Here is a 25337-nt window from a genome sequence, read left to right as displayed (position 1 = left end):
CCCGCTGAGCCATCTCACCAGCCCCTATAGTTCAGTTTTCTTATTTGTTTTGAGTCAGATTTTGCTATGAAGCCCAGGCTGGACTTGAACTCATAACAGTCCTGCCTCTGTTTCTAGAGCTCTGGAGTTCCAAGCCAGAGTCACTATGGCTGACAGTTTTTTAAAAATCAATGTTAATATCCTGTATTAATCATTCAGTAGGACAGAGAAACTACAAAGACAGAACCATGTAAACAGCCAGAGGTCAATAGACACTATCTAACTGACAAGGGAGGAAGAGGGCACAGTGCAAGAAAATGCCGAGGGTGAAGGGCACAGGGAGGGACGCTGGGAAGCTGGCTGACCTTCAACTAGCTTGGTGATCCTGCTTGGCTGCCTTCACTGCCACCGCTAAAGGTCTCCGGTGCCAGCTGGCATCTGAGCCTTTTAATAATTCTCAAAATAGCAGTCTTGCTCTGTATGTCACCACCTGCCCTTCCCTCCTCTGCTCCACTGTCTTCTTTCTTTGTCGAGGGTCCTATGTTGTCCAGGCTGGCCTTGAGTTCTTGGTCTCAATCTTCCCACCTCAGCCTCCTGAGAAGGTGGGACAGCAACTCCACCCATCAAGCCCCAATTCTTTCCTCTTCTTTCTCCTCCTATGTAGCCCTGGCTGGCCTGGAACATGCTATGTAGATCAGGCTGGCTCACATTTATAGATCCGTCTGTCTGTCTCCCAAGCTCCTTTTTTTTTTTTTTTAACTATTTATGTGTATGTATGTTTGTGTGAACACATGCTATGTGTGTCAGGTGCCTGTGGAGGTCGCAAGAGAGGCCCCTGGAGCTGGAGTTCAGGGTGGTTGTGGGTGCTGGGGATTGAACCCCAACCCTCTGGAAGAGCAGGAAGTGCTCTTAACCCATGAACCATCTCTAAAGACCCACTTTCTTCTTTAAGAGAATATTTTCTGCTCTTGCCCTCTTGGTCTCTTGCTCTTCCCTTCTTGATCCTGCTCTGCCCTCTCGTCCCTTCCCCATTCTCTCCTCCCCCATGTGCTCTTCTTTTTTCTCTCTCTTTCTCTGCCTCTACTACCCTCTAACTTCCCTTCCCCATGCCCTGAATAAACTCTATTCTATTAAAAGAAAGAAAGAAAGAAAGAAAGAGAAAAGAGAGAGGGAGAATATTTCCAAATTTCATTTCTTTGCATTTCTTTTGCGTCTGTATGCATGCAGGGGACATCTGTGGAAGTCCATCTTCTCCTTCTACCATGTGGATTCTGAGGCTAGAACTCAGGCTGTCAGGCTTGGTGGCCAACACCTTTACCTGCTGATTTGTCTTACTGGCCCCATTCATTACTTTAATTTTATGTTTTAGCTGTATGTGAAAATGGATGGGGTGTTGGTGAGAGAACATTTCTAGGAAGAACATATGTAGCAAATCCTCTCCCACCTGCCTTTCCCTCCAGTAACCATGCAAATGGGTTGGGTTGACTGCACCCTCTAGACAGCCATCAACACATACATTGATTATATATATATATAGTGTAAGGTACATATGACTGTCTTAGTTATGCATGTGTCTACACACACACACACACTAACACAAATGGCAACGTTCCACACTTTCTGATCCACACTTGCTACCAAATGACAAGTTACAATAGTGGGACTTGTAATCCAAGCACTTGGGAGGTGAAGGCATGCGATTAGGAGCTCAAGGCCAACCTGGGTCTCAGAGTACCAGAGAGGGAGGGAGGGAAAGAGAAAAGGGGAGGAGGGGGTAAAAAGGAGGGGGAGAGCGCACTGGGAGAGTAGGAAAGGGGAGGGAGGGACCAAGGGGAAGGGAGAAGGAGACTGAGAAAGAAGAGGGAGAGGCTCTTGGAGGTAGCTCGTCCCCACCCCGCGCCCGTGAGAACGGCCCTGCCCGCCTCTGTGACGTCATCCGGAACCCGACGAGGCGGGGCCGCGGGTCCAGGCGGCTGGAGGGTCCTCGCCGAGTCGTGATGAGCGAGGGCAGCGCGGGCGACCCGGGCCATGGGTCCAGCCGGCAGCGGGCCGTACACCCAGGTAGGTCGCGGTGGGACCAGGCGTGCGGGACGACCGGGTGGCCGTCCTTGTCCTCCGCGGGACACCGCTGCGGGGAAAGAGGTGGGCAGCGGACATGCCCGGCGAGGAGGCTCCCCTTGCCCTGCCTGCCGATCTGGAGAGGCAGTCCCCACTTTCCTCTCGATGACTCTCGGACCCAGAACAGCCTCTAGATCGCCATGGTATCTTATTCTGTGAAGAGATTGTGACAACCTACCCGCCCCAGAGGCTGGCCCGTAGAATACTCCTTTTAGACTCACTTGGAAACTATTATTTCTCTATTGCTGTGTGAATTTTGCCAAGTCACTTGCCCTCTCTGAGCCTCACATTGACTGAAGAACAGTGAAATATTAACAGATGCCCAGCACAGCCCCGATCATAGCGAGACAACAGTCAGTGGCAGCCTACTGAACACAGGAAAATTCTCTTTCTAGTTGTGTTAAGTATACAAGTCAGATATACCGCTTCCTGAGATTTTACAGAAATGTGTAACGATACCATCCAGTAGATACAGTAGAAAGCTGCCAACCCCCTCAGGCAGGCTTCCTTGTAGTTTGTATTTATTTTGTTTCTGTCCTGAGCGAGAACTTACAATGTTATCTGCAGTCTGAGTTTCAGTGAGATTGGATCTACCAAGGCAAAGCTCAGCGAGAGGGCATTGGGCTCTTCGACTTCCAGAAGAGCCCAATCCTGGGACAATGCTTTGGAAGCGGGGGTGGGGGGGTGGGGGGGGGAATGCTCAGCCGTAGCATTGCTGATGTCAGCTTGTTTCAGCCTTTCAGTAACAGCCAGAGGCCTGGAATCCCCCAGTGAGGGGCTAGGGGGCGTGTCTCCTGTAGCGCTTTCCAGCCACCCCAGGGTCCCATGCTGCACTGTGAAACCCAAGTGTCTTTCTGGTTGGCTCCCATGGATCTTCCTCTTATTCCAGCATGCTTGGTCACACGGTTCCCTGTCTCACTCTTGGGTCTTTGCTGAGAGTTGAAGGTCCACTGTAAGCAACTCCTGGGGCCACATAACTGAGTCTCCCTAGCCCCTTGGATATCTGCAAGGTTTTGTTTGTCTTGAAATACTGGGGTAGGTCTCAGAGCCTCATGCATGGGAGACAAGAGCTCCCTCGGAACTACATTTCCCAGTTCCTTTTACTTTTTAAAGTTGTTTTGTTGTTGTTGTTGTTGTTTTGTTTTGGTTTTGGTTTTTCGAGACAGGGTTTCTCTGTGTAGCCCTGGCTGTCCTGGAACTCACTCTGTAGACCAGGCTGGCCTCGAACTCAGAAATCCACCTGCCTCCCTGCCTCCCAAGAGCTAGGATTAGAGGCATGCGCCCCCACCGCCTGGCCTATGTTGTTTTTGTTTTTTGTTTTTGTTTTTGTGTTTTAAGACTAACACTATGCAATCCAGGCTGGCCTTGGAGTCCTGCCTCTGCCTCCTGATGCTGAAAGTACAGGTGTGTGCCGCTACCTCTAGTTTTGTATGTTTATTTGTTCGTTTTAAATTTTGAGACACTGTCTCACTGTGCTGGCCTTCAGCTTACGATTTGACCTGCCTTGGTGCCCTGGAATACAGGTGCGTAACATCTGCCCCTGGGAGATGCTGTTTTCTGAACTCCTAATCTAGTCGCGTGAGGTAGAACCTCTTTGGAGAAGGACCCCCCCAGCAGCATGGTGCTTTGTAGGTGAGCGACAGTCCTGTACTAGACCACAATGCGTGAAGTCAGGAGTGAACCTTCTGGGGTCTCTGCTCCCTAAGTCTACTACAGTAAGGCTGTAGTCGAGGGGAGCCTGCACCTTTGCCTGGCCTTGGAGAGTCCTTCCCCCCCCCCCCCCCCCCCCGTGGCTTGATCAACAGGCCTACCCTGCTGTCAGGGGCCTCCCTTCCTCTCTACCTGGGCCTTCTTCGGGCAGTTTGGGCTTTCCCTACAACATGGCTCATCTCCTCCCCAGAGCAGATGACTCCAAGAGAGCAGGCTGGAGGCTACAGTGTCCTGTGGTCCATGGGTTAACTTGCCCAGTGTGCAGAGTGCTGGGCTTGGATGTGAGCACCCAGACATTGGGAGTGTAGCTCTCTAGGGCCATTTTGGAGCCAGTGTTGTTGTTTATGGCCGTGCTTTCTTGTGCTATGGGGCTCCTGGAAGGTGGCCTCGGTGTCTGGCACACTCTGATGATAGTCTTTGCATGGAAGGCCCTCTCCACTGGTTCCTGTTTTGATGCCTGTTCCTCCCAGGCCCACCTGATGGTCACTGTTCTGCTCCAGCCTGTCCATCTGCCTTGGGGACCATATCCTTCCTTATAAGGTACATAAATCTCTTCTGTCAGTGTCACTTCTTCCCAGAAGCCCTCTTTGATTGCCTCCCCCAGGCTGGACTCTGTCCCTACCATGTGCTCTCCTGAGGGGGAGGGATTCTTCCTTCCCCTGGCTTTAACCTTTTTTATTTTATTTTTCAAATAGTTTGTTATGCAGCTCAGGCCTTCCTGGAACTCACTAAGTAGCCCAGGCTGAGCTTGAACTCCTGCCTCTGCTCTCTGAGTACTGGGCTGACAGATGTGTTCTTGCACATCTTGCTGATTCCTGCTTTATTGTGTGTGTGCAGGCCTGGAGTAGAACTCCAGACCTCACATGAGCTTAGCAGACACTTGATCCCTGAGCCTCTCACCCTTAGCAGGGCTTTGAGGATAAACGCACTTGGCTCAACCCTCCATGAGAGGACTTGTGAGAGCTGGACTCATGCAAATTTATGCAAATTGTCTCTTTCTTGAGGCTTCATGTCCACTTTTTTTTTTTTTTTTTTTTTTTTTTTTTTTTTTTTTTGGGTTTTTTGAGACAGGGTTTCTCTGTGTAGCCCTGACTATCCTGGAGCTCACTCTGTAGACCAGGCTGGCCTTGAACTCAGAAATCCGCCAGCCTCTACCTCCCAAGTGCTGGGATTAAAGGCGTGCGCCACCACCGCCTGGCTCATGTCCACATTTCTAAGGTGGAGATTCTGACAGGAGTACAACCCAAGGCCCAGTCCAGCTGGCCGGCGAGGAGGCAGGCTCCTAGCAAAGCCTCCACCTGCAGCAGCGACCCAGCCTTCCTTCCCGGCAGTCATGGCCACACCTCCCAGTGTCTCTCCAAGGGTCCTAGCGGCACACAGGGACGCTCCAATCACTGGGTGTCTGCAGACAAGTAGCTGGCCTCCCCCATCTTGCCTCATTTCCACACTTCCCTCCCACCCTCTTTCCCTCCTATCCTCTCCCCTTCCCACCCTCTTCCCCTCCCACCCTCTTTCCTGTCCTCCCTCTTCCCCTCCCACCCTCTTTCCTGCCCTCTCTCTTCCCCTCCCACCCTCTTTCCTGTCTTCCCTCTTCCCCTCCCACCCTCTTTCCTGCCCTCCCTCTTCCCCTCCCACCCTCTTTCTTGCCCTCCCTCTTTCCCTTCCACCCTCTCCCTCCCACTCTATTTCCCTTCTCTCCTTTCCTCCTTCTCTCCTACAAAGAACATTTAATATTCTTTTCTTTCAAGCACTGTAAAACTTTTGTTTGTAACAAGAAATCAAAATATTTCTATTTCTCCTTCCCTGAAACATTTATGCAAATGTCCTCATTTCCCTCCAACTGGCTAAAACTTGTTTATACAAAGGTCCTACTGTGTTATCAAGATTAATTTTTTTGTTTGGTTTGTGTGTATGTGTTTGTTTGAGACAGGGTCTCAGTATGGAGTCCCTGGCTGTCCTGGAACTCACTATGTAGACAAGGCTGGCCTTGAACTCCTTGGAGACTTCTGCCTTCCAGGTGCTAGGAGTAAAGGTGTATGCCACCACATCCTGCTTCGTTATCAGAATTTAAGTGACCTCGACTGTCCTTCATTTCCTTTGAGTGGACTCCTTGAAAGCTAGGCAACCATGAAAGACTTTGAGGTCCAATCCCAGACAATGGGGGTCTAGGAGGGTGGGACGGGGAAAAGGACTGGGAGTCATCATCTGGGTTAGAATGAAAAGGAAGTGAACTTCTGTCCTGTGTGCTTGCTCGACCAGTTGGGGTCTTGGTGTCCCCTTTTCACAAAAGAATCATCTTGCCACGCTACTGTGCTCATATACTCCTCTGTTGAGGCTGAGATTATTTGTCTCGAACACTCCCTCTCACCCCACGTCTTTCCTCCCTCCTCTTCTCTTTCCTTCATGGAGGTTTGATTCACACAGGTCCAGCTGTTGCTCATCAGAGTGGAGTGATGCAAAGGAAACATGTCCTCCCCTTGCCCCAATGAGAACCCACTCTGCATGCTCCTCCCCCAATGAGAACCCACTCTGCTCCTCCCCCAGTGAGAACCCACCCTTCACACTCAGGAGGTTAAGGAGAAAGTACCTTAATTATAACTCGGATCCCACCCTGGCTGTGCCCAAAGAGGAGCTGACTGGAACGTGTTTTACTAACGTAGCCGCCTTAGACACATGTTTTTCACCTCTGCTGTCATCCTTAAACCTCTCCATTCCTGTCCCAGGTCACACACTGAACAATTTAAACAAGATAGGAGACTGCAAGTCTGGCCACTGGGGCAGATGGGAGATTTACAGGGTAAAGATATTATTGGAATTATTTCTTAATAGTATTTCTTATCAACTGGTGTTCTTTTTGAATGTTTGTTACCCAGATCCCTCTTGCCCACCTGGCAGGACTGTGCTCTGACTTAATGGCAGACCAGGACTTGGTGCTATCTGCAAACCTGCTGTGCCCTTGAGATGCCCCTTAGGGGCATGTTTTTTGATTGGGAGTAGCCTAATGGCTGGTTGTTAGTCAGGGCTGTCTCCTTTTGTTATGGGAATGAAGCCTAATTGGAGGTCCATCTTGGTGAACAAAGAGTAGCGGAAACTAAGAGTAGCAGAAACTTTCTCGGGGAAACCCTAGACTTCAATTATGATTCAAAATTCTTCTTCTTACTGTTCCTAGCAAGCCTGGTTAGTGCACTGCTGATCTCCTGTCATATTGGAGGCAGCTTTCCTTCAGCTAAATTCTACTTTGTGTAACTTAGTATTTCCTAAGCAGGCTAATTCATTGGAGTCCATCCATGGTCACATGACACAGTGCTCTGTCCCCTTTCGTGGGGGACTAATGCTCCATTTTCTGTGGGTCACATTCTGTGTGTGTACACATCCACTCGTGGACACCGGGCTGGCTTGGTCCCTGGGCCCCTGTGAGTATAGATGCTCAGTCCTTCATGTGCACAGCTTTGTTGTTGTAAAACCTTGCCCTCCCCCCTTTTTTTTCTAACGTTTCTCCTTTATTGTGGGTCTTAGAGTATAGCCCTGCCTAGCCTTGAACCCACCACCCTTCCTGCCTCTGACCCTGAGTGCCGGCATTTGAACTGTGTACTGTGCCTGGCTACATCAGAATTTTGGATACACTTGAAGACTTAAAGGTGCAGGGTGACGTGCTGCTTAGGTGGGGAAGCTACATAGCCCTGGAGGACCTCAAGGCATATCAAGGCCGTGTGAACTGTGCCAGTAGGCCACACAGGGCACCCAGCTTCTCAGGGATCACTCAGCAGAGCAGGTTCCCTCTTGAAATTTCTATCAACACCCATCAAACAAAGACAGAGAATTCCTCCTAGCCCCCTAGACAGGCTGGGGAGATTAAAGTCAACTTTCTTCTGTCTGTCTTAGGGACAATGGAGTCTAGTTTTCATGACTGCCCTTGGGTGGGCAAGAGAAGTTCTGTGTGTATATGTCTTGCCTAGAAGCTGGAACATGAGATTCTGAAGCATATTTTGGGATATTGTCCCAGAGCCCTGACAACACTGTGGGTATTTTTGTTTGGTCTTTATAACCTTAACAGCATAGGGTTTGTGACAGACCCATTTTGCCTGGACCTCTGCAGATACACCACCAGGCATGTGCATGAACTTAAAACTATTCTTCGCATCTATTTAAGTCAAGTCTACTCCACCACAATAGATACGAAGACACATGGCTGTTTCTGTCTTCCTTTACCTGCTTAGCCCTATCCGGTGGGGTGACCCCCCACCCCGACTCTTCTAGGCCTCTGAGGAAGGTAGAATGTTCTGAACTAGGCTGGAGATCACTTGAGCCTTTTTCAGTCAGGTTCTCTTGGGGACAGTTATTTTTGCCCCTCTGTCTAGAGGAGCCCAGCTCTGCCCAGCAATGGGGACCTAGCTTAGAAGCGGCTTGCTTTGTTTTTTCAGGAAGTGAGAAGTCTGGAGGGATAAAAGGGGGAAATAGCTTTGTAGGGCTGTGACTTGGTTGCAAGCTGCTGCCTCTCCCTAGGAGAGAATTTGGGCCTGGGACCACCCAGTCAAGCTGGGCTGTGTACTTGAGGCACTCCCCCTGAAGGAGGAGGAAGGAGACAGGCCAGCTCTAACCAGCAGGCCCTTAGACTGATCCCCAGGGAGCCAGCCTGCAAGAGGCAGGGCATTGAGCTCCAGGTCAGGCACTGTGGGAAGGATGCAGTGAAGAGAAGGAAGGGGAGAAAATCCAAGGGAGCCCAGGTGCTGGGAAAGAAATAACACAAAGGTGGAGGTGGTGTGTGTGTGTGTGTCTGTCTGTGTATGTGTGTGAGTCTGTCTGTGTGTGTGTGTGAGTCTGTCTGTGTGTGTGTGGTGTGTGTGTGGGAGACAGTACCAGCCCAAATGGGGCAGGGCCTCTGAAGTGACTCTAAGCCGAGGCAGGGGGATTTAAAAAGTGTTTGGGCCTTTGCTGGCACCGCAAAGGGAAGGAACCTACAGAGAGGGGACCAGAAGGGCAGAGGGCAGGAGAGCTAAGGTATTTGTCAGCCAAGCTTGGTGGGTGACCAGGGTTTGATCTCTGGGGTCCACATGGTCCAAGGGGAAGACTCTCACTTCCCTCCACTCGCCTGTGCTTCCTGGTACACCCCCTACACACAACAGGGAAATGTAATTTTAGAAACCAAGCTTAAACAAAATAAGCGAAGAACCAAGCAAGGTACCCGTGGCTAGTGAGCAGGTGGCAGAGGGAGGAGGAATACTAACCTTGTCTGTATGGAGACTCTGTCTGGAACAAAAAGGGAGAGGGAGGAGGGAGGAAGGACCAAGGAACACGAGGAGAGAAAGGCCCTCCCCCACCACACACACACACACACACACACACACACACACACACACACACACCTGGTTCTGATTTCTGTCCCTCACTAGCTGACCTCCGAGTATACAACACTGCCCTCTCCTTTCTGAGAAGTCCCACTATGTGGCCACTTGGGGGCTGGAGAGGTGGCTCAGTGGTTAGGAGCACTGGCTGTGTTCACAGAGGTTCGAGGTTCAGCACCCACATGTCGTCAGCTCAGCGCTCCTGGTAACTCCAGTTACAGGAGATCCGACATTCCCACACAGACATGTGTGCAAGCCAAACAGCAATACACATAAAATGAAAACGAATTATTGAGAGGAAAAACACAAAACAAAACAAAAACTCTGGCTACTGAATGAAGCTCTTAAGTCCAGCATCCTGTGACCCAAGGAAGAGCAAGAACCTCTTAGTTTCATAATTGTATTTTGTTTCTTCCAGTGCACCCTTCCAAAAACTGGGAACCTACATAACTCTCTGGGGACACAGTTCTGTGATAAGCCTCCAGGCCAGCCTGGACTTCCTTTAACATCTAAACTTGGAAGCCCCTAAATTGTATCCATGGTGACTGCTGAGGTGGCAGCAGAGCAGTTCTCTTCCACCTGCACTGGACTCCCTTCAACTCTGTCTTTCCAGTCAGTAGCCTCGATAACTTTGCTTTACTCTTGACTGCTTTTGAGTCTTTTCTGTGGTGAACACCAAGATCCTGCTGCACCTGGCTTTAAGGTCCCTGAGGGTCTAAAGGACCCAGCCCCTGTCTGCCCAGCGAATGACGCGCGGAGGCACCAGTGACAGCGGACTGGTCCGCTGGACACCCCCTGGTGTGTTTGAAGAGGCCTTGGTGAGATCTTAGAAGAGCAGGGTGGCCCAGGTTCAGGCAAGCTGGAGCCTGTTTGTGCAGACTCTGCAGGCCCGGGTCTGCATTTGCCGGTGGAATCTGTAATGTAACTTTCTCAAGTTCTTTCAGAAATTCAGAGAAGTAAGTCAGGGTTTGTCCTGGTAGTTTTTTATTGTCAACTTGACACAACCCGAGACACCTGGGAAGAAGGAAACCTCAGCTGAGAGACTGTGGGTATCAGATTGGCCTGTGGCCGTGTCTGAGAGAGATTATATGGACTGGTAATTGATGTGAGAGGTCCCAGGACACCATCCAGAGGCAGGTGCCTATAGCATGTGGCCTAGATAAAACCTTCCTGGGCTAAGGAAGCAGCATGAGCGTGAGCCAGAGAGGAAGCCAGTAGACAGCGGTCCTCCGTGGCCTGCTTCAGTTCCTGCCCTGACTGCCTGGAAGGTGGACTTTGTTAACCTGGAAATGGAAGCCAGCCTAGCCCTTTTCTACTTAAGTAGCTTTTGGTTGTGGCATTTATTCACAGCAACAGAAAGCAAACCAGGACAGGATTATTTGTTTCACCTCTGGGGAAACTGAGGCACAGAGACATTATTTGACAAGCCCCCTGTGGTAGCTTATCCCGGAGGATCTGTGTTGGAGGCTTAGTCCCCAGGGTGCTGGTATTGGAAAGTGATAGATGTGCTGGTCCACACCTGTAATCCTAGCAGTTGGGGGATGGAACCTGGAGGATTAAAGTTCAAGGCCAACCTCTGCTAAGTATTGAGTTTGAGACTAGCTGGGGTTACAGGAGATCCTGTCTCAAAAAACTAAGAAAAAAAAAAAAAAGAAAGATGAGACTTAATGGGGGGTGCCCACTAAAGAGACTGCGGACCCCCAGACTCGTTTCTGACTTCCAGTGACTTCCTGTTAGGCAGTGCTGTATCCTGCTTGCCTCCAGGAGCAGGCCCCGGGGCCTCACCCAAGCTTAGCCTGTCAGGCACCAAGAACTGCCACAATGGCTGGTGTGCAGAGTCAACCAACCCTTGAAGAGCCAGCGGCTTTTGTATTTTATGACAAAGCTATTCATGAAAACCAGAGCAGCGCACGATGGCCACCCAGGAGCAGAGAAATTCTCAAGGTTGCTTTTCCATGTGTCCATCCGAGGGACACATGGTGCCAGACCACTGCCATGGTGGGGGTATGGAGTGCGCATGTCCTGAGGTTCTCCCCTCATGGTTCATGTGCTGGCTCATTTTGGGGCAGAGTTTTTATCTTAGCTGCAGAGGAGGATAGTGCATGAGAAGACCTGGTGTGATCCAGCCACTGTGAGATTCACGGGGATCCTGTGGGAAAGCTTTCCATACTTGTGGTATATGCTTCTGCACTGTGTGCCTGCTCCTAGAGGCTGCTGACGATGTGTTCAGAAACACTGGAAACCACTTACTTGTTCATTTGTTCGTTCATTCATTCATTTGTTTATTTGTGTGTGTGTGTGTGTCTCTGTGTGTGTCTGTGTCTGTGTGTGTGTGTCTATGTGTGTGTGTCTGTGTGTGTCTGTGTCTGTGTGTGTCTGTGTCTGTGTGTGTGTGTCTGTGTGTGTGTGTATGCAGGTGCACATACACATGGTGGTTAGAAGTCAACCTTAGGTAATGTTTCTCAGGTTCCATCCTGTTCAATTTAAAGATTTATTTATTATTATACATAAGTACACTGTAGCTGTCTTCAGATGCGCCAGAAGAGAGCATCAGATCTCATTACAGGTAGCTGTGAGCCACCATGTGGTGGCTGGGATTTGAACTCAGGACCTTCGGAAGAGCAGTCAGTGTTCTTACTCACTAAGCCATCTCACCAGCCCTTTAATTTTTTCTTACACAGGATCTCTCACTGGCCTAGAGTCCACCAAGTAGCAAAGCAAGCAGGCTAAAGGCTGGCTCCAGGGATCCGCCTGCTCCTACCTTCCCAGTGCTCGGATTATAAATACATGTTACTATGCCCAGCTTTTCCATGAAGATCCTGGGGATTGAACTCAGGTCCCTGTGTTTGCAAGGCAAGCACTTTACCAGCAGAACCATCTCTGTAGCTCTATTTGTTTATATTTGAGAAAGGGCCTCACCCAGACTGGCTTCAAATTCTTAGTCCTCCTGCCTCAGCCTCTGTCTTCTGAATCTTTTGAAGCGATCTTGGTAGAGAGAAGACAGGCCACTAAGGACAAGTGTGGCCCCTACCAAGAAGATACCTCCTGGGCACATGAATAGTAAGTCCCAGCTGCCACACGTGTCTCACCACATCAGCTGCCACCTGTTTTTTGTGAATAAGCTTTTGTTAGAACACAGTTGCAACTGTCACTTGGGGACATTTCCTTCAATGTGGGCAGCAGGGATTTGAGACACGTGACTTTTTTTCCTCCGACTCTTGTCTAAACTCTTTACATATGGAAGCCGACTGATTTCAGGACAGCTGTTCCTTCTGTAGGTGGGAAGACTAAGGCACAGGGTGGTCAGGACGCTTGCTTGCCCACACAGGTAGGAGGAGGAGCTGGGCTTCAGCACCAGGCAGGTGGCCAGGGAGGCAGGGCTCTCTGCTTTGTATGTCTTCCACATGATTAGGCACACCGACTCATAGGAACTAGCCCAGAACCAACACATTGGGCTCTCCTCTGGCTTGTCAACTAGGTAATCCAGGCACTTGGCCCAGTGGTAGCCTTGATTAACAAGTTAGTCACCTGCTCCTCAGGGCCGTGTGCTCATCCGGTTGTAAAATGTGGGGTGCAGCCCAGCCAGGCTCCTGGCCTGGCTCTCACACCAGCAGATGTGACTCAGGCTGGTCCTCCTAGCCTGTTGTCCAGGCATCTGACAGACTCCTCCACTCTTCCCTGCAGGGAAGAGGGCTCTTCCACAGTGTCCCTTATAGCACCAGCCACAGGTAGCTTTGGACATGTGACCAAATGAAAAATGCCTTTGCTCAGTCAAACCTTGCTTGCTTTATGATCCAAGATACAGAGCTTTTCCTACTGTCTTGGGTTTCTGTTGATGAGAAGAACGGAGAGCAAAATCAGCTTGGGAAGGAAGGGGTTTACTTCAGCTTATACCTCCAGGTTATAGTCCTTCATGGAGGGAAGTCGGGGGAGGAACCAAAGCAAAGGCCATGAAGGGCTGCTGCTTACTGGCTTGCCCCAGGTGGTTTGCTTAGCCTGCTTTCTTACACACCCCAGGACCAGGATCACTTGCCCAGGGTAGCCTCACCTACAATGAGCCAGGTCCTCCCACATCATGCATTAATCAAGAAAATGCCCCATACACTTGCCTACAGGCCAGTCTGATGGAGATTCCCTCTTTGATCTCTGAGGGTCCCAGGCATCCACATAGTGTACAGGCATGCATACAAACAAAAAGCTCATACACAGAACTAAATAAATCTAAAAAGTAAAAGAGATTCTCTCTTATCATATATGTCTAGGTTTAGGTCAAGTTGGCAAAAACCAACCAATATTACACCTTCCTTGTGGGGAGTGTGCCCAGCTTGGCCTGTAGCCATGGTACCGTGTAGAGACAGTGGTAGCCACCGTGACTCTGCCTAACCCCAGTTGGAGAAGCATTCCTCTGGCACAAACTCTTCATGGCTCCCACTTTATCAGACAAAATCGAATGTCTTCCCTGATACTCAAGGTCCTGTGTGGCCTGGTCTGTCCCCCATCACCTACTGTCCTCCTATTAACTCTCACCAGTCTCTTTCTCAGGTCTACCGATCCCCACCTGCCTCAGGGCCTTTGCATTTGCTGTTTTTCCCTTGGATAGCCTTTTCCAGGATGACTCTTTCTTTCTTCCCAGCCTTCCTGATGGTTCCCACCTCTGAAACAGAGCCAGCAGGGTGTGGACCTCTGTGGCATCGATGGTTGTTGTGGGTGTAAGGCTTATTTGTATAATAATATACATATTTTAATAATATACATATTTTCTTTTTTGAGGTAGGGTTTCTCTGTGTAGCCCTGGCTATCCTGGAACTCACTCTGTAGACCAGGCTGGCCTCGAACTCAGAAATCCGCCTGCCTCTGCCTCCCAAGTGCTGGGATTAGAGGTGTGCATCACCACTGCCCTGCTAATATACATATTTTCATGCTCTTCCAAAGAGGAATGTCCTTAAGGTTAATGACTCCATGATAATCAGACATCTCAAGTCTAGGAGGTAAGGGTGTGTCTAATGCCTCTGGTAAAATGCTGTGACCTTTAGGACAGCCCTTAAGGCTGTGAGAAAGAACTCTGAAAACATGAGTTTAAAAATATATAATTTTTCAACCATACAAAATATAAGGAAGGGCCAGGCAATGGTGGCACACGCCTCTAATCCCAGCACTTGGGAGGCAGAGGCAGACAGATTTCTGAGTTCGAGGCCAGCCTGGTCTACAGAGTGAGTTCCAGGACTGCCAGGACTACACAAAGAAACCCTGTCTCAGGAAACAACAACAACGAAAAACAACAAAAACAAACAAACTATATATATATATATATATATATATATATATATATATATATATATAATAACTATAATATATAGTTTAACTGAGGTTGTCAGACCTGGCAGCAAGTGCCTTACTTGCTGAGCCACCTGGATGACCCCATATATCACTTGATGGGTACCTTGTGTGTGGTAGCTTTTAAAGTAGTTTCTGAATTCTAGAAACTTTTCGATAAAAGCCTTTGGAATCTGTAAGTGTGTGTATATTTATCAGTCTTCCTCCCTCTAGTTAGCTTCCGGGATAACAGAGACATCAACCCACAGGGAGTAGACAAGTGCCCAGGAACCAGTGTAAGCAGGCTCTGTAATCAGCGTCTCCCTGTTGTGAGATTGTTTGAGAACAATGAATTGTGCTCCTAACAGATCAAAGTGCAAGTCCATAAACACGTCTGTGGAAAGAATCTGAAACAAGAACATCAAGTACAGTCTGTGTTTACTGCCAGCTCCCCTCCCCCTGGGACAGACGGCTCACGCCTGTAATCTGAGGGCTAGAGAGGCTGAAGCTAAAGGATCTTGAGTTTGAAACTAGCCTGGGCTACAAACAGAAACACACTGAAAAACAACAAATTTTATTTTATTTATTTATTTATTTATTTTTGGTTTTTCGAGACAGGGTTTCTCTGTGTAGCCCTGGCTGTCCTGGAACTCACTCTGTAGACCAGGCTGGCCTTGAACTCAGAAATCCGCCTGCCTCTGCCTCTCAAGTGCTGGGATTAAAGGCATGAGCCACCACCACCCGGCTCAAATTTTATTTTCAATTGTAAAAATTTATCATCCATATAGAAAAGAATAATGTGCCAGGCAGTGCTGGTGCACTTTAATCCCAGCACTTGGGAGGCAGAGGCAGGCAGATTTCTGAGTTCGAGGTCAGCCAGGTCTACAGAGTGAGTTCCAGGGCAGCCAGGGCTACACAGAGAAACCCTGTCTCAAAACAAACAAACAAACAAACAAACAAACAAACCAAACAAAAAACTTGGTAGATAATTGAACAGTGTCCTCAACACCAGATTCTCCATTCCCAATTCATTCATTCATTTATTCATTCATTCACTCACTCACTCATCAGTTATCAGACACTGCCATGGGTCAAGTCCTGTGCAGATCCTGAGGATTCAGTAGTGGTGGAGAGAAATGGGGTCCATGAGAGAAGAGAGAGACAACACACATTAAACAGCCTTGATTAAAGATGGGAATGGCTGTCGTGTGTCCCTCTCTAAGAAATCCATGATGGCTCTGCTGTCAAACCTAAAAGCTTGACTGGAGCGATGGCTCAGTGGCGAAGAGCAAGCACTGATCTTGCAGAGGACAGGAGTTCAGCCCTCAGCACCCATATCAGGCAGCTCATGACTGCCTCTAACTCCAGCCCCAGAGAACTGGAAGCCCTCTTCAGGCCTCCTCAGGCACCTGCATGCATTCGCAAGACAACCCCTCCTCCACATAGAAGTAAAAAGCAACTGCGAAAGCTAAGGCCACAGTGTGTGGTAAGTGCTTAGTTTTGATGGGAAAGACAGAGCAGGCATTGGAGTTTAGTGAGAGAGTATTTGCTTAACATGCCCAAGGCTCTGAGTTCATCTCCAGCAACATATGCATACTTAAATGGTGTGTGTGTGCATACGCACGTACAGTATAGTATAGTATAGTAAGGTAAAGAGAGTTCTTTGTTTCAGCCATCCATTGGCATTTTGGGAACATGTTCCCTGTGAGAAAAGAAGACACTTGTAATCCTCATAGTAACTGACAGATTCTCCATGACTTACAAGGTCATTTCTTACCCAGAGTTCCATAAACCTAAGAGTAGGAAGCAAAGGCCCAAGAGAGCTCAGCCCCAAATATGGGTGAAGCTGCCTTTGGCAGTCACGCTGAGGAAGCTGCAGGGCCCTTAGTGCCACTTAGATCATGCTTGACCAATCTCCTGTGAGAGTTTATATTTTTCTCTAGGATGGCCTGTGGAAATAGTTGCCAGGACCCAAGGATGCCTTCCACATGCCCTTGCATTCATTCATTCATTCATTCATGCATTCATTCATTCATCTGTTCATTGATTTAGTCTTCAAGTAGAGGGCCTTCTAGGGGCAAGACACTGCTCTAGACTCAGAGACTCAACTTTGAGCTGAGCCTGGTGGTACAGGCCTGTCATCCCAGCCACTGAGGAGGCAGAAGCAAGAGGATTTTGAGTTTGAGGCCACTCTGCAGCTGATGGCAGAGCATTTGACTGGTGTGCCTGAGACCCTGGGTTCAGTCCCAGTTCTGAAAGAGAAAAAGGGAGCTCCCTGCTCTGATCCATGTCACCTGTCACCCTCGCCCTGTTGCCCTAGTAAACAGCCTAGGTGCTGCAATCTGATCCTCAACAGTCACCCCGAGGTTGAGAACATGTAAATGGCAAGTACGCAGCCCCCGTACTGCTACCTAAGTGGCCACACTGATGGTAGGACTAGATCAGAGGAGCACCTGACACTCACACTCCCCAAGGACGAGCTGCCCAAGGCTCAGAAAGGTGCAGCCAGCGGCCTTTGTAACACATTGGAGCCAAGGCTATCTTGACATGGAGCCTTGTGAGAATCGTCATCTCTCTGAGCCTCAGTTGCCCTGTTAAAGAGCCTGGGCCCCGAAGCCTTCTGTCTCTACCTTCGTAGCTGAATGAGAGGCCAGGTGAATGTCAGGTTCTGAAACCAGCACAGCCCTGTATGAAAGCAGAAGGAGGGAGAGTCTAGGGATGAGGACACCACTGGATGTGTCTCAGTTAATGATGGGATCAGTCCCTGGAGTGGCTGAAGAGAAAAGCATGTACAAAGCATGGTGGGAAGGGGAGGAACATTGAGCCATTACCTTTTACCTGTGTGGCATGTTAACATTTACAAGGCCATTGCAAATCCACAGCCCATTTCATGGGGGAAGGCAGGACATGGGTAATGTGATAGGATGTTAGGTCCAATCAGCCCAGTGCTTAGTAGCAAGTGGGTAAGATCCTTTATCTCCCTGTGGTGGTGAATCCTTGTGTGTGTGTGCACGCGCGTGCATGCCATAGCACATGTGGCAGTCAGAGACCATCAAGATCAAACTCAAGTCCTCAGGCTTGCACTGCAAGCTCTTTTACCTGCTGAGCCAGCCCATGATGGTGAGTCTTCATTCTCAACTTGACTGTCTCCTAGCTGATTCTAAATCCAGTCAAGTTGAGTCATTCTCTTGTTGTGTAACCCAGGCTGGTCTCACCCTTGCAGCAATCCTCCTGCCTCAGCCTTCTGACTGCTGGCCTTACTTGTATACACTGCTAGGCTTCTTTTTCAGTACTTCTAACAGCCAAGCCCAAAGCGAGAGCTCACAGTGAGACAGGTGTCCATGGTCTGTGGTGTCTGATGCCCTCCCTCTGAGATGAATAGAATTGATGTCTTCCTGGGGTGGCCTAGCTGGTGGGTAACCGTGCAGATCTGAAGCCAGGCCAAGCTTCAGTTCCCATACTGCACTGGTTCCTGACCCCCTACAGTTTGTTGAATATTCAACAGGCTCCATATTCAAAGACCTTTGTTCCTGGTTAATAACAGTTCTTTGTTGCTGCCTAGCAGGAGGAGTGGCCCAAGGCTGCACCCTTGCCCTGCTGCCATCTAGATTGAGTCTAATAGCTGGAGGCAGCTCTGCCTGTCACTGGAGTGCCTCACATCCTCAGGGTGTGGTATGTATGAATGTGGCATGGCTTGCTCATGGAGGTTGGCAGAGCCGGGGCGCGTGCTTCTGCGTCATCCACAGTGAGACAACTGCTGTCTTGTGTCTGAGCATGTCTGGTGGGGAGGGGCAGAGGGTAGGTAATCTGCACATTCTAGAGAGACCTGGAATGTTGGTGCCCTGTCCTCCTTAAGCCCTCCCACACTTCCTGGATCATTAGGGGAACACAATGTGTGTGCCATATCACTGAAACCTTGCACCCCTGTGAGCACCTGTGATGCTCTAACCCTACCCATGGTACCCAGGCTTGTCCTTATGGGGTACCCAGGCCTGCCCTTAGGGACTCACTGGGTAGCCCAGGATGGTTTCAAATTCAAGATCCTCTATCTCAGTCTGCGTAGTTAGGATCACAGCATGAGTTACAGCACCCTGCTCAGAGGGACCAGTTAAAGGGTAATCAGAACACAGCTCTGGCCCCAAGTCCTCAGTGACTCCTTGTTTGGTCCCATCTGTGGGTCATGTGAAGCCTGAAAGATCTCACTGGCTGTAGCCCAGCCACACAGGCATCTTGTTTTTTTCCACATCGTACATATAATGCCCACATGAATATTCTCTGTGAGCAGAAACAAAGGCAGGGGCTTGGTTCTTGTCCGTGGGTTCTACTGACTAGATACCCTTTAAATTACATTCGTTTATTTTTGTGCGTACATGAATGTGTATGTACACGTGCTGGGCTGCATGTTGGAGGTCAGAGGACAGCGTGCAGGAGTTGGTTCTTGCCTCCCATCACGTTTGAACTCAGATCCTTAGTCTCAGTGGCAAGTGCCTTTACCCCATGGGCCATCTTGCTGACTCTGGCTGGTTCTTACACAACTGGCTGCCAAATGCCCAGAAATGGCTTCTGGGCTCTTCTATAACTTGGTGCTGGCAGAGTATTTTTCTTTTGCGCCCTTGGTTAAAGCAAGTCACAGCTCAGGCTTAGCGGGAAGAGGTATAGAAGGGCTGGATGGCTCCACCATCTACCAACCAAGTGGACCTCTAGGCTCCTGTCTGCCCACCAGTGCTCCAGTCCGAAGTCTGCATACTCCTCCTCTACAGATGTGCCCCTTGCCCAGCTGCCCCAGGATCTTTGCACTTCCTGTTCCCTCTGCTTCCCCCCCGCCCCCATAGCCTCCTTCTCACTGAGCTTCAGCTAAGGGAAAGAAAGAATTGACCCTTAGCCAAAAGCAGTGCCTGACCCCAGTCTCACCTCTGTCTCTTACCCTTCAGCACCCACACTGTGTCTTTGTGTTTTTTTGACATTGTACTTACCACTTCCTGTGAGAAGTTTATCACCAGCTTATTGTCTGACTGTCTTCTCGCCCACCTCAGAGTCTACGCTGCATGAGAGCAGGACATTTTTCTCAATTCCCATGGTATCCCTAGATCCAGAAAGGGCCTGTGGTAGATCTATTTGTGGAATGACTATTTGGGATCAGGAAATGGAAGCTCTGAGAAGTTAACTCTTTCCCCCGGCCCCCCCTTCCAAAAACAGCAAAAAAGGGACCAGGTCAGGATGTGAACTTAAGCCATTTAAGCACCCGACAGGAAGGATAGGCGTTAGGATGTGTATGGAGGTAATCGCTTAGGCAATCATGGCTCTTATCATCTCCCCCACTTACTGGAGACACACACACATTACTAGCTTCATTCAGCAATTGGACCTGTGTTTTCTGCAGACACATCGATAGTGAGCTTGTATAGAATGATTTCATTAATCTGTGCCTAATCATGTCGAACTGCACACAGCCAGGGCTGGGGAGATGGCTTAGTGGGTAAAGTGCTTTGAATGCCCAAGTGCCCGCATGAATGCTGCTGTACAGCTCACTTCAACACTCAAGAGGCAAAGATATCCCATCTCTTGGAGCAAGCTGGTCAGCTAGAATGGGTGAGCTCTGGGTTCAAGTGAGAGACCCTGCCTTGTGCATATGTGTGTGCTTGCACACATGCATGCACTCACACACAGGAGAACACTCATATACCTGCAATCAAAGCAGAATGGCCCAGATTTGTAATTTGGGTTGGCACAGCTTTGTAATTCCAACTACACAGGAGATGGAGGCAGGAGGATTTTAAATTTAAGGCCAGCCTGGGAAACTTATTAAAACCTTTCTAAGTAAATAAAGGGCTGGCTATATAGCTCAGAGGTGGAGCACTTGCCTAGCATGTGCGAAGTCCTGTATTCAATTCCCAGCACAGCAAAAGAGAAAAGAAAGTCCAGTTATTCTGTCACCAGCCTGATGGGTGACAGTCTGCAAGGCTTGTTCATAGTCAGAGATCCAATGGCTTCCATCTGGAGTAAATTCTGCTTTTTTTCTGTCACTCAGAGAACCTGTCTCTGGGTTCTAGCTGTTTCTCTCCACCTGTGAACTTCCTTCAAGAGCTGCCAAGCTATCGGTCAGTGGCACGTAGGAGGACAAACATCCTCTCTCGGGACAAGCAGAGTGGCACTCTGCTGAAGCCGACAGACTCTTTCAGTTCCCAGCTGGATGGAGGAATCACAGAAAACCTCAGCAGCCAGTCCATCCGCAAGTATGCACTGAACATCTCTGAGAAGCGGAGACTAAGGTTGGTTCAGTAGCCACCTAGAAGTGGCCATGTTATGATCTGGGAGAGGGGTATGTGTGTGTGTGGTGTGTGTGGTTGTATGGTCTGTGTGGTGTGTCATACGTGGAACCCAGAGTTTATTCTGTAGTGAGCATTCCTAAGCTGCTGTGACCTTCAAGAAGTCATTCGCCCCTGCTTGAATAAACAGTCCCAGGTTCAGTTCAGTGAGGGGTGTTGTAGCCATTCAATGAGCCAGACACACACACACACACACACACACACACACGAAGAGAAGGAGGGAGAGAAGAGAATAATGTGTGTGTGTGTGTGTGCGCGCATGCATGCATGCTCCCATGTAGGGAACAGAAGTGGACATTCAGTTTCTTCATTTGTCATTTCACTTTATTTTTTGTGGGGGACAGGCCCTCTCACTGAACCTGGAGTTTAGCAGTTGGCTATTCTGACTGGCCAGCAGATCCACGAGACCTACTTGTCTCCATCAACCCCAGCTCTGGGGTTACAGGCAGGTCCTAGGGGTCCTAATTTGGTCCCCAGGCTGCACATCATACACCATACTCTCTGAGTTCTCACTCCAGGCCTCTTCTCTTTTTTTGTCAAGATGTCTGTCTCTGTGAAACCTAGGCTAACCTTGAACTTACCTGTCTCAGCCTCCCAAATGTTAAGATTACAAGTGTGCACATCATATCCATCCATCATCTCTCTGTTCATCTATTCATCCACTAGTCAGTATCCATCCATTTATCTATATCCATCCATCTATGACTGTATCTATATTTGTATACATCCATCAATTTATCTGTATCTATCTTCATTTATCCCACTGTGTATTCTATCCACTCATTTATCACTATCTGTATCTACTCACCTGTCTGTCTCAATTTATGAATATAGCAGTATATATTTAATGTACATATTTTATGAATATTTCTTTTTGATTAGTGGTGGATATTAAGAACGGATTAAGTACCAGTTACTGAACTTAAGACGTTATGCAGAGCAAAGCAGAAATAGTCAGGCTAGGATTGTCATGAAACCAGCTGTCTGTGTTCTATGTTTCTGGAACAGAGGACCACAGAAACAAATATTATATATTTTCAAAGGGCTGGTGGTGTCAGGCTAGGTGTGGTGGTACACACCTTTGATCTCAGCACTTGGGAGACGGAGGCAGGTGGATGAATCTCTGCGACTTTAAAGCCAGCATAGCAAGTTCCGGGCCAGTCAGAGCTACATGGTGGTTGGTCTCAAAAAGCAACCAACCAACCAACCAACCAACCATTTGTAGCATATTAAGAGAGACAGATGTTGATTAGAGAAGGTATGTTATCAAAAGAAGGGGCGTTCTGGAGGTAAAATAGAATTTGGTCAGCCGGCAGGGTGGGGCAAGAGGTCAGGAATAGCACTGTAGGGTCATTGAACTGAACACACAGTACCCATTGGCAGTGCTATGTAGTCAGCACCACCAACTATTTCCGGAAATGTTTTATCACCACAACTAGAAACTCCACCCATTACAAAAGCACTCCATCCCTCCCCCCTTCAGCTCCAGCAGCTGCTAACCTACTGTCTCTGGATTTACCAATTCATGCAATGTGACCTTCATATCTGGCTTTTTTCCCACCACTTTGTGTATGCTTTCAAGGGTCACTCACACTGGAGTGTGTATCGCTGCTGCATCCCTTTTAATGGCTGAATGGTATTCCAAAGTTATGACCGCGGGCTCCCATCCAGGGTGTTGCGGAGCTTGGACTGGATGCTGCTTTGTCACGGTTCTGCTCCTGACCATTTGCTTGTTTGTCTTTAATGCAGGGACATTCAGGAAACCCAGATGAAGTATTTATCAGAGTGGGACCAGTGGAAACGGTACAGCAGCAAGTCCTGGAAGAGGTTCCTAGAGAAAGCTCGAGAGATGACAACCCACCTGGAGCTGTGGCGCAAAGACATCCGTAGCATTGAAGGTAGAGCCCCTTTGCTGTCGCCTTCCTGTGCCCAAGCAGCTCCCGGGTCTGTGCCCACCCACTTGCAGCCTTCCCTCGGGCAGCTGAGGTGTGGAGGTGGGGTGGGGGAGTGGGTGGGGGCTTTGGATTACCTGCTTGGCCTGCTGAAGATTTCCTTCCAGGATAAATATTAGTGACTGTTCTTGTGACAAAATACCTGACAGAAACAAACTAAGGAAGGAAGTTTATTCTGGCCCAGTTTCAGAATATAGTCTGCCGCAGCAGGGCAAGGCATGGCAGCGGTGAGGGGTTGAGGCATCTGTAGTCAGGGACACAGAAGCGATGGATGCGAGTGCTCAGCTCATGGGCTCCTTTCCATTCAGTCTGGCTCCCTAGTCCATGGGATGGTGATCCCCACATTCAGGAGGGTTTTCCACCTTAGTCAAACCTCCCTGTAAATTCCCTGACAGACATGTCCAGAGGTGCCTCCTGGGTGAGTCTAGATCCAGTCAAGCTGATGGTCAAGACAAATGGTTTCAGGCCGAGTAGTAGTGGCGCATGCCTTTAATCCTGGCACTTGGGAGGCAGAGGCAGGTGGATCTCTAAGTTCCAGGCCAGCCTGGTCTACTAAGTGAGTTCCAGGACAGCCAGTCAGAGAAACCCTGTCTCAAAAAACCAAAAAAAAAAAAAAAAGATAGATGGTTTCAAGTATGAGCTTAACCTACTTCTCCTAAATAGGACCTGTGCCTTTGTCATCTAGAAAGGTCACACAGCAGAGCTGGGGACAAGCCATGCCTCTTCCATTCCTTATTTTCTATGGTAAAACAAAACAATTTATGATCAGTGCCTTATAGCAGCTAAAGTAGTTACCCTCAGCAAAGTCTGAGGAACATGGCAGGATGTGTGGTAGAAAGAACATCTTCCTTATTGCTTCCTCTAAAAATATAGTGCTAGGTGTGGTAGGCATAAATGCAATCCAGGCAGGGACAGCTGAAACTGTGAGTTTCAGGTGAGCCAGGGCTATACATTGAAATCCTGTTCCTCCCTACGCACGCAGGTATGCCCCAAATACTGGGTACCTTCTGTTCTTCTGGCAGGGGAGGGTGGGCATAGCTCAGTTGGTAGGCTACAGAACTGCTCTTGAAGAAGACCCAAGTTCTGTTTCTAGCACCCACACTGTGTAGCTCCAGGGACTCCAACACCCTGTTCTGGCCTCCCCAGGCATCTGCACATCCTCCCTCACACATACACATAATTAAAATAAAATCTTTGAATATACTGTTGAAAGTTTATTCTCCTTTGTAAATTGTTGTTTTATATGGAGACTGTAAACATTTCTCAGGGGTCTTCCAGGCTCATCTAGAACTTCTACACACACACACACACACACACACACACACACACTCACACACATACACTCACACACACACTTCCTCCTGAGATGGAAGCTTAGTGTGGTCTTAAGCAAAATATGAACAAATCTTTACTGAGCATCAGCAGTGAAACCGAGTGTCGCCTTTGGCACCTCACTCTGTTAGTTCTCCTACGATAGTCCTACCCTTTTGTTTTTCTCTATGTATACCAAGCTGGCCTTGAACTCACAGAGACCTGCTGGTCCTCCCAAGACCTCATCCCCACCTCTTTGCCTCTTTCTATGTAGAATAGACTGGCCTTGAACTCAGAGATCTGCCTACCAGTGCTTGCCACCATTAAAAGTGTGTGCCACTACAAAACCTCACAAAACCCTTTCATGTGGACACTTTACCATTTCCTTGCCATATGGAGGTCAAGACACTTGCCCAAGTGCGCTCAGATAGGATAAGGCAGGGCCAGGCTTTGAACTCAGGCAGTCATGCTTCACAGGCCAAGTGTGTGTTGAGTGTGAAATGTGCCCCCACAGACTCCTGTTTGAACTCTTGGTCTTCAGCTGGCCTCAACATGGTGTCTAACTGGAGGAAGTGGATCACTACAGGGGTTGGGGAGGGGGCTTGAGATTTCTTAGCCAAGTCCCACTTCCAAGTCTTCAGATTTGGTTCCTCTGCTTTCCGACCATGGACACCGGGTGACCAGCCCCCTCAGCACTCCTGCTGCTGTGCCTTCTGCTCCATGATGGACTGTGTCCCCTCAAACTGTGAGCCCCCAGATTCATTCCTCCTTGAGTTGCCTGTCATGTACCAGACCTCAGTAACAGGGAGAGTGGTCAGTATGCTACGCCCAGCTTCCTCTCTGGTTGGGTGGGACACTCCCAGAGATTTCTTTTTTGCTGTCACCTTAGAGGCTTTCTTCTCCCTGGGGAACTGGGGCTTTGCTTTTCTCATTTGTTCTACTGGGATTTCTTGGCTGACTGGATGTCCCTGTGGCAGAAGGAAAAGGGGTGCAAATCAAAGCCATTGCCTCTGGTGACATGGCCAAGTGTTTGACAGAGCATGGTGTTGGTGCCAGCAACAAGGACCTCACTGCAGACCAGGGATTCAGTCCTTCTCTGCTAAGAGGCTGCTCTTCTGTTCCATTCCTGTCCCCAAAGTCACCTCAATTGCCCCGGCAGAGAAGGGACCAAGAGCCCCAGTCCTCATTCTTTGCAGTTGTGAGCTAGACAGAGCTTCTGCTTTTTAAAATGTATGAAAAACCTACAGCAAGTGTCCTAGTAAATGAAATGCCATGGAGCCTGAGAG

The 25337-nt window shown here is 49.0% G+C and overlaps 1 protein-coding gene across 1 annotated transcript in view; it reads left to right on the top strand.

Moving 5' to 3' along the window:
* Positions 1-1901: 1901 nt before the first annotated feature.
* Tmc7 (transmembrane channel like 7) overlaps positions 1902-25337 on the top strand; it is a 49376-nt gene continuing 25940 nt past the window's right edge. The window contains exons 1-3 of the mRNA XM_031388042.1: positions 1902-2040; positions 20491-20731; positions 22538-22686. Coding sequence (XP_031243902.1) covers positions 1977-2040; positions 20491-20731; positions 22538-22686 — 454 coding nt within the window. The 5' untranslated portion in view covers positions 1902-1976. The remainder of the gene's footprint in view (positions 2041-20490; positions 20732-22537; positions 22687-25337) is intronic.

This window comes from Mastomys coucha, unplaced genomic scaffold, assembly GCF_008632895.1.
Source record: "Mastomys coucha isolate ucsf_1 unplaced genomic scaffold, UCSF_Mcou_1 pScaffold21, whole genome shotgun sequence".
NCBI lineage: Eukaryota > Metazoa > Chordata > Mammalia > Rodentia > Muridae > Mastomys > Mastomys coucha.
This window is presented reverse-complemented; position numbering and strand designations above follow the sequence as displayed.